Source organism: Dipodomys merriami, unplaced genomic scaffold (assembly GCF_024711535.1).
Source record: "Dipodomys merriami isolate MVZ:Mamm:240054 unplaced genomic scaffold, mDipMer1.0.p SCAF_25, whole genome shotgun sequence".
In the NCBI taxonomy this organism is placed as follows: Eukaryota; Metazoa; Chordata; class Mammalia; order Rodentia; family Heteromyidae; genus Dipodomys; species Dipodomys merriami.
In genome coordinates this window covers 21,301,833-21,311,001 of record NW_027203937.1, presented here as the reverse complement: position 1 = coordinate 21,311,001, position 9,169 = coordinate 21,301,833, and the positions used below count along the sequence as shown (strand labels likewise).

Genomic DNA, 9,169 nt, shown 5'->3' with positions numbered 1-9,169 from the left:
GAACTTTTACTTTCTTTACCTGGTCTGACATTTCCTTCTAGTTCAAATACAGATAACCAACTCATAACAGTATTAGCAGAATGAAAGCCTTTGTGGAGGATAGACACCAGAATTATTTTCATATCACATGAAGTTCATAATTATTTTGAAAAAAATGATGATGGTTATTAGACATACAGCTATTTAAAAAAACATAATGTGCTGATTGATAAAGGCACATGGTCTATTATTGTTCATGAATTAAGCTATTTACACATTTGTTTTCTCAGACTATCTTAACTCTTTGGATATGAGTGATTTTGTTAGTAATTATTATACATTTATTTTGGTACATTTTAAACACTATGCTGAGATACTTTTGATAGATAAAGAAATCTTAGACCAACCTTTGATTAGGGCATTCAATTGGATAGATTTTCTTTCTTTTCTGGAAAAGAACTAACACAATTGAATTACCTGATCTTATTATTTTTATCTCCTTTAGTTAAAAGATCATTTACAAAATGAAAAGTTACAATGTGTTTCCTAAATGACACAAACATGAAAAAGATACAGAGGATTTTTCAGAAGAGTTTTTAACTTTGGGATATATCAGCAATAGATAATACAAGTTAGCAAGAGAGGATCATGGGCAACAGCTTGGGGAGTAGTGAATTAGAGCTAAGCAGGAAGCAAGCCAACTGGTGGCTTAACATAAACATTCTGTTGTGATGGTATGTTTGCTGTTGTGGAAGTTCATTCTCAATTGAGACTGCTGTGACAGAACTATAGCTTGGGCTGCTGTGTTAGGACTGTCAAGGGACTATCTAGAGTTAGTTGTTGCTTTCCACACTCCTTCAAGATAGGTTATTTTTCTTATTAATGAATCTGAGTCCTACAAGGCATTTTGGCTTCTTTTGAATTCTTATACCTTCTAGACTAATCTTTTAAGGAAAAACAGAACCAGCTTCATTTCCCAATTATTTTTGTTTAGAAAAATAATCAATATGAGTCCATATATTCTTGAGATGGAGGAAACGTGACCACATCAGCATAAGCCAAAGAGAATTTAACTGATAATAAATTGCAATTACTTTGTTTTCAAGTTTACAAATGATTCCAATCTTACTCATCCCTGTATTTTTAGAAGTGTGATGTTCAGAATAGGAAGGATAATTCTTTTGATCTACTTTTTACTTGCCAGATGATGCCAACAAGGAACGCACCACTTTATAAAATATTATTTTGCCACATTGCAAACATGTCACTTAAAGCAGAATAACCATGTTATAAAAGGGAGTTTTAAAATGGCTTAGAGTGGTCGGGAATATTCCTAAGACCTCTGATTCTCAATCATATAATTTTATAGGTTATGCACAACTGTGTTTTTCACATAGTGACTTCTTGCTGAAAAGGAAAACAAACTATGAGACAAATAAATCAGACACAGGTGACAGAATTCCTCCTCCTGGGACTCTCTGATGACTTGCACACCCAAAAGCTGCTTTTCATCTTATTCTTGGGTGTCTATCTGGTCACTGTGCTTGGAAATCTGCTCCTCATTTCCCTTGTTCAGGCTGACTCCCAGCTTCACACACCCATGTATTTCTTTCTCTGCAACTTGTCTCTGGCTGACCTCTGTTTCTCCACGAATATAGTTCCTCAGGCCCTGGCCCACTTGCTTTCCAGAAAGAAAGTCATTTCCTTCACACGTTGCGCAGCTCAGCTTCTCTTCTTCCTCATCTTTGGGTGTACGCAGTGTGCCCTCCTGGCAGTGATGTCCTATGATCGCTTCGTGGCAATCTGTAACCCTTTGCATTATCACAGTGTCATGACCCGGAGCGTGTGTGTCCAGCTGGCCTCAGGATCATGGACCAGTGGCGTTTTAGTGTCTGTGGTAGACACCACTTTCACACTAAGGCTCCCCTATCAAGGCAGCAACAGTATTGCTCATTTCTTTTGTGAAGCCCCTGCCCTGTTGGTCCTTGCATCCACAGACCCTCACACCTCAGAGATGGCCATTTTCCTCATGGGAGTTGTGATTCTCCTAATACCTGTTTCGCTGATTCTGGTATCCTATGGTCGCATCATAGTGACAGTAGTCAAGATCAAATCAGTAGCAGGAAGGCTCAAGGCGTTTTCTACTTGTGGCTCCCATCTCCTGGTGGTCATCCTTTTCTACGGATCAGCAATCGTCACCTACATGACACCCAAGTCTTCCAAAGAGCAGGAGAAACTTGTGTCTGTCTTCTATGCTGTGGTGACCCCTATGCTAAATCCTCTTATCTATAGTCTGAGGAACAAGGATGTGAAGGGATCTCTGAGAAAAGTAGCCATGAGGAATTGCCCATGTGGGGTGAGAACCACTCATTGACTCAGACTGGTTTGGCTTCTGACAAGGTAAGATTTTGCGCCATAGCCTTCTTCTTTATGAATATGCTAATGGTGTCAGCATTGGGCCTCCTCATTGGACCTACTCTCTGTCCTTCATACCTTGTAGAAGAAGAAGGATGATAACTCATGAGGCAATACAACAATTGGCTTCCTTCTTGTCCAACTTTTGAGACCCAGGAGATAGTAAAATCCCTTCAGAAGTGTATTTCATAAGCCCTATAAAATATACTTTTTAAAATCAGGATGTATATTATCATCTACCCTGGATCCTTATCCAAGCATCTTTTGCTGTTGTTGTTACCCTTACTAGGGCTTGAATTCAGGGTCTCTAACTCCTGCCTGGCTTCTTTGCTCAAAGTTGATACTCTACCACTTATACCATCCATACCTCCACATCCAGTTTTTTTTTCTTTTTCTGGTGAATTGGGAAATACGTCTCATTCTAATCCAAGTTCTTTACCATTAGGTATTCATGATTTTCTTCATATCATCAAATAATAAAAATTTAACCAACATTATTTAGTCACCATGAGCTAGGTACTGCGCATGTGTGTTTCAGGAAGGTAATGAGGAACATGGGTACAATGAAACAGACGTGTGATCTCTAGGATCTTCTCAGTCTTTTTTTCCCCTCTGTCCTGGGGCTGGAACTCAGAGCCTGGTCATTGTCCCTGAGCTTTTTTGCTCAAGGCTAGTACTCTTTGTCTTGAGCCACAGCTCTACTTCCATCTTTTCTGGTAGCTACTTGGAGACTTTCCAGCCAGGGCTGTCTTTGAACTGCAATCCTTGGATCTCAGCCTCCTGAGAAGCTAGGATTATAGATGTGACCCATTAGTGCCTGGCCTCACTCTGTATAGTCACAAGGACCATCTCTAACAAGGTATCTATCAGAATATATCTTCATTAAGGTGAACACAGAGTTTTGGAGACTGAGAAGAAATAATGGCATATTCCAGGGCTAGCAAGAGTGAGAATCTGAAATCAATCCCACACCAGATGAGGGAATGAAGGAGGAGAGAATGAGGACACAGAGAGGGTAGCTATATGCAAAGGACATAGGCAGTATCTATGGATTGGGTTATATGGAGAAATCAGCATGGTAGAAATATTTGATGTTCATGGGCTGGGAAGATGGCTCAGTGGTAGAGTGCTTGCCTTGCATACATAAGGCCCTGGGTTCGATTCCTCAGCACCACATAAGCAAAAAGAAAAAAGCCGGAAGTGGTGCTGTGGCTCAAGTGGTAGAGCGCTAGCCTTGAGCTGAAGAGCTGAGGGATAGCGCCCAGGCCCAGAGTTCAGGCTCCACGACTGGACCCCCTCCCAAAAAAGAAATATTTGATGTTCATTCTCTGCCTTCTTTCTGATCCTCTGCTATTGCAGAGGCAGAAAACAAAGAAACATGTTTACACAATTCATAAAAGACAGCAGGTATGTTGAAGCACACTATAAGCAGATGAAAGATAGAGGATGCATCTAAAAGGACACCTTTTTTGCCCTAAGCTTCCATTTGTCCTTTGTCCAGTGATACATTCATACTCCTTGTACAGAGAACCCATGATGTTCCATTAATAACACTATCATGACAATGTGATGTTGAGTGCAAAGCTTCTACCAGGATTACCTACACAAGGAAATTCAGAGGCAAAAGGTATATACAATGTGAGTTGTTAGTAGGAAGCATAGCTGCTGTACTTCCTGATCTTGGTCACCATGACACAATCAACATTATAACTTCTTCCACCATCTTTACATGGACTTATTGTCTGTCTTAACTCATGTTTGCTGGAGTGTGTTATCTAATGTGGTAACCCTAACTTTCCTGAGTATTTGAGGCATGATGATCCCATTCATTGGATTTGTTTCAGTTTTTCTTGGATTGGATCTATTGTAGTAAGATACCCCAGTGCATCCTTCGAGTTCCAGGCCCAATTTTCCTTAACATCCCTCCCCTCACTCCAACCCCCTGAATCACATGTATGTCTACCACCCTGTTTGTGCCTGGAAGTAAGATCAATCACTTCAGGCAGTATAGAAACTTCTTGTTTGCAACTGGCTCATTAATATAAAGGACCCTGAATATCAATGGGCATTCTATGCTTCCAAGTTATTAAGGCTGTGAGTGGTTCAGGATTCTGTAGATGCCCTCTATCATATTGAGTTTCCCTTCTATGACTTGTTTGCTGACTTTAAAAAAATCAGACAAGATGCTGAAATATATTTATTTATTTTTATACTGGTCCTGGGGCTTGAACTCATGGGCTGAGCACTGTCACTGAGCTTTTTTCCTCAAGACTAGTAAGTCACAGCTCTACTGTGTATGTGTGTGTGTGTGTGTGTGTGTGTGTGTGTGAAAGAGAGAGAGAGAGAGATTCATTGAAGATAAGAGCCTCATAGACTTTCCTTCCTGGGCTGCCTTTGAACTGTGATCCTCTGATCTCACCCTTTAGAATGGCTAGGATTACAGGCATGAGCCACTGGCTGTTCCAAATGAGCAGAAGTGAATCTCAAGTGCTAAGGGATCTGTGTCTACATATGAGAATGATATATATCATTATCCTAGCCCACATCATTCCATTGCTTTGCAGAAAGAAACCAATGTTTCTCCTTTGTTTAGCGGGCAGCTCTGAGGGAAGAGTAGGGAAGAGATTTGGGAACCATTCCAAATGGATGAAGAGAGGAAGAGGGAGGAGGATGTAGTCATAATGTTCAATGTGTATCCTATAAAACTTGGAAAACTGAGTTGGATGGGGCTGGGAGGGATGGGGAGAACAAAGAAAGAGGTGATATTGATCAAGAGTCACTGGACCCATAAACAGACATGTTGAATTGTAAACCCTTTGTACAACTACTTAAAGATAATAAAAATAGAATTAAAAACATAAATAACAGGGTGAAAAAAGAAAGAAAATGGATGACTACATTCTGAGCTTAGTGCAGGAATTATAAAAAAAAAAAAAAAAAAAAAGCAAAACACATCCTGTAAGGAGACTGAATCACAGAATCAGCAAGAATGCCAGGAAAGGACTTCCGAGGAATGGGCTCAATTTGCAGGATCTTAAAGTACAATTCAGTCAACTTTCTAATATCAAAATTGGCTCATTTGTTCTCTGGGAAATACACTGTTTAGACAGTGAGATATTCTCTTACTGTAGCAGAAGAACCAAAGTCAGAAGGACTGGGAAGCAAGGTTTTGGCCCTGCTGAGGACTTCTTGCCTGGCTCAGAACCCCAAAGTTAATATCTGTCCCCAAATGCCACGCCAGCCTCCCACGAATATTCACAGTGTGCCACCGGGACAGCGGAGACACTTGATGGCATGAGGCCTCAGCTACCTCTCCAGAACTAGCCCAGCTCTGTCGATAGCCAGCCACCCTGGATAAGATGCCATAGGCAAGCAGCCCCCAGGCTGTTCTCTGGCCGCTCCTCAGTTGCTACCTCCAGCATTCCCTGTAGAGTGAGGCTGACTTGGGATTTCAAAAACCAGAGCTGAGTTTCACAAGGACATTTGACCCAAGCCCAGTTCACTAGCAGAGGAGGTAAAGGAATGGAGGGGAAGAGTAGTAGCCTAGAGTCAGACTCCAGCTGGATCCCAGACTCTGGGTCACCTCAGCACAAGTGAACCTTTTTATCAGTCATAGAAGTCCTGGGCCTACATTTCTGACTAATAGACCCTAGAGGGCTCTTTAGGTCTCCAGGAACATTGGTTATTTATCAGTCCTGTGGGGCTGCTCCATGCCATCTCCTATACCTATGTAGCCAGAGACTCAGAGGATTTTTATACCTCTTCCATTCCACCATGATGAACACCAGTGAGGACAAACAGAGCAATTCAACACCAGCCACTGTATCCAGAGCAAGACCAAGTTATGCAGGACAACACCATCAGCAGAGACTCTCCAGACTCTTCCATTTCAAACACTCCTGGACATTTCTAACAACTACTGAAGTTGTTTCAAACTTTAGGATTCATTAGACAGGTGCCAACAGCTCACACTTGTAATCCTAGCTACTCAGATAGCTGAGATTTGAGGATTGCAGTTCAAAGTCAGCTCAGGCAGAAGTCTGTGTGACTGTTAATTCCATTAAACTACCAAAAGAGCTAGAAGTGGTAGTGTGGCTCAAGTGGTAGATCATTAGCCTTGAGCAAAAGAAGCTCATGGACAGTACCCAGGCCCTGAATTTGAGCCCCAAGACTGCTATGCATACACCACACACACACACACACACACACACACACACACACACACACACAAATCAGGATTCAGAAACCTCTGAAGAAAATTCTCTACTTTGATAGTGTCTCTTTGAAACTGATGATAGTATAAATAACATTATTAGTGGGTAAGAAAGTATCTCCTTATCTTCCTTTCATGGAAAGAAAAAAGATAGTGCTTTAGATATCTGTGTAACACTTGTATGAAGTATTTTATTACAATAAAATTATGGTGAATTATGTTTATCTTCATCATGTATAGTTACTATTATCTTTAATGGAAGGCAAGAGTGTTTTACTAGTTAGAAGTAAATATTAGGTTTTATTTTCCCTTTTTTGTGGTGGTCTTAAACTTAAGGCCTCAAGCTCTCGGTTTTTATGCTCAAGGCTGACACTACCACTACTTCTAACTTTTTACTGATTAATTGGAGACAAGAGTCTCATGGACTTTTCTGCCAAGGCTGGCTTCAAACCTCTTTCCACAGATCACAGCTTCCTGATTTGCTAGGTTGATAGGTATGAGCCACTGGTGCCCTGCTCATTTTTTTACAGTCCTTTCACCAATAGTTTTCATATTCCGTAATATAATTCAGTATTTAAGGATGTCTCAGTATAAAGCAGTCTAACTAGGGTAACTGGCAAAATTCCTCAAATGTTATCTCTCTAAAACCATGTGCATTATAAACCTCTGGATATTTCAATTTGTCTATTCTCTCTCCCTCTCTTTATCCTAGAATGTAAGTTGCTTGAAGGAAGAAACTTTTTTGTTTTGCTGACAACTGTGTCTCCAAGGCCTGAACTGGGCTTGACATATTCAACTCAAACTTAGTGACAATTGGGGTGCACATTCACAAAAGAATGGGAAAACAATTTATTGATTACTTTCAGTATAATTATCTTATAAGTCAAGACACCTTAGAAATATGTAGTGAGTTTTCTGGACAAATAGAAGAAAGTAAAGCAGAATATTATAAAATGAAATAGATGAAGATTAAGACAAAAAAAATTGGTAGATTGTATAGTGACATTTAAACCTCCAGAGGGCGCAAATTTGTATAAACTAGAGACAGTGGTACCACAGCCTCATAGAATACTGAGTCTATATACTATCGTCATTCATGCTTCTCTCTCTTTTTTTTTTCCATTCTGAAAATAGATTCCGACAAGAAGTCTAAAATCTCAAGGGCATATGGTGTCTCCTCAAAATTCAAAAACCCATGTGAGGAATTTCTTTGCCTTTGCATTCTATGCTTTCCATTTCCAACTAAGTCAGTCTTAGTTTCTGAGAACCCAGAATTCTGCGTAGGACCCGCCTCAGTGCAGCCTTCACCTCATTATTCCTTAAACTGTAGATTATGGGGTTCAACATAGGAGTTACGACTGTGTAGGACAATGACAGCATCTTCTTGCTCTCAGGAGAGTTGTTAGAACGGGGCCGGAAGTATGTGAGGATGGCAGTACTGTAGAAGAGGGAGACGACCAGGAGGTGGGAAGAGCAGGTGGAGAAGGCCTTTTGCTTCCCCTCAGCTGAGGGCATCCTGAAGATGGTGGAGAGGATACGAACATAGGATCCCAGAATCAGCAAGAAAGGGAAGAGGATGAATAGAACAGTAGCTGTCAAAGCCTCCAGTTCAAACAGAGAGGTATCAGCACAGACCAGGGCGATGACAGGGGGGCTGTCACAGAAAAAGTGATTGATTCTGTTAGGGCCGCAAAAGGGGAAACTGAAAATCCACGTGGTTTGTACAGTGGCTACTGGGAACCCCGAGAACCAAGAGGCAGCAGCCAGCTGGACACAGGACTTGCGGCTCATGATTAATGGGTAGCGCAATGGGTCACAGATGGCCACATAGCGGTCATAAGCCATGGTGGCCAGCAGGCAGCATTCAGCAGCTCCAAAGAAGAAGAAGAAGTACATCTGAATAGCACATCCAAGGAAGGAGATGGTTGTGTGTCGGATGATCAGTGATCCCAGCATCTTGGGCACAATAACCAGGTTGAAACCGATCTCCAGGAAGGATAGATTTCTGAGGAAGAAGTACATGGGACTTTGCAGGGCAGAATCAGCAGTAGTGACCAGTATGATGAGGACATTGCCCATTAATGTAATCATGTAAATAGCCAAAAACAAGAGAAATAGTAAAGCCTGCACCTCCGAGGACAAGGTAGAGAAACTCACAAGAATGAATTCACTGACAGTTGTCCAGTTTCCCCAGGTCATTCTTGTGCCTGCGGTTTCATTGGGCTTCCAGATTCCAGGAAGTTGGGAGAAGCCTGCACAGGTTAATTCTAACTCTGTTATTCTCTAAGAAAAGAAATTTTGTTTGGTTTCATTCTCCATTTTTCTTACCTTGCTGGAAAACCACACACCTGATCTCTCCAAAATATGTAAAAGAATTTTGATCATTGAGTTCACATTTTTTTGAACGAATTCTTTTGATGCACTATATGTATCGATACACGTCTGGACTTTGTCTATAGGAGATGTTCAAATGTACCTTTTCACTCTCTCTTTTCAACAATTAGTGGTGCTAAAAAAGCCAGACTGAATATTTCTGAGGAGAGGAGTCTTGATTTATCTGGA

At 41.1% G+C, this 9,169-nt stretch overlaps 2 protein-coding genes across 2 annotated transcripts; one reads left to right on the top strand and one right to left on the bottom strand.

The window, feature by feature from the left end:
* Positions 1-1,405: 1,405 nt before the first annotated feature.
* Positions 1,406-5,255, top strand: Or2d2 (olfactory receptor family 2 subfamily D member 2). The gene is made up of 2 exons (XM_070035389.1): positions 1,406-2,308; positions 5,229-5,255. Exons 1-2 carry the CDS (start codon positions 1,406-1,408, stop codon positions 5,253-5,255), a joined length of 930 nt encoding a protein of 309 aa, XP_069891490.1.
* A 2,594-nt stretch (positions 5,256-7,849) lies between these two features.
* Or10a4 (olfactory receptor family 10 subfamily A member 4) lies at positions 7,850-8,806 on the bottom strand. Its single transcript, XM_070035388.1, has one exon. It carries the CDS (start codon positions 8,804-8,806, stop codon positions 7,850-7,852), a length of 957 nt encoding a protein of 318 aa, XP_069891489.1.
* Between the last annotated feature and the right edge of the window lie 363 nt (positions 8,807-9,169).

What these genes read in the sequence shown, in the direction of transcription:
- Or10a4 (XM_070035388.1), bottom strand. Translation starts at nt 8,806, where the DNA reads ATGACCTGGGGAAACTGGACAACTGTCAGTGAATTCATTCTTGTGAGT.
- Or2d2 (XM_070035389.1), top strand. Translation starts at nt 1,406, where the DNA reads ATGAGACAAATAAATCAGACACAGGTGACAGAATTCCTCCTCCTGGGA. An exon ending in TGAAGGGATCTCTGAGAAAA is followed by an intron (nt 2,309 to 5,228) that starts GTAGCCATGAGG and finishes AACTACTTAAAG; the next exon opens with ATAATAAAAATAGAATTAAA.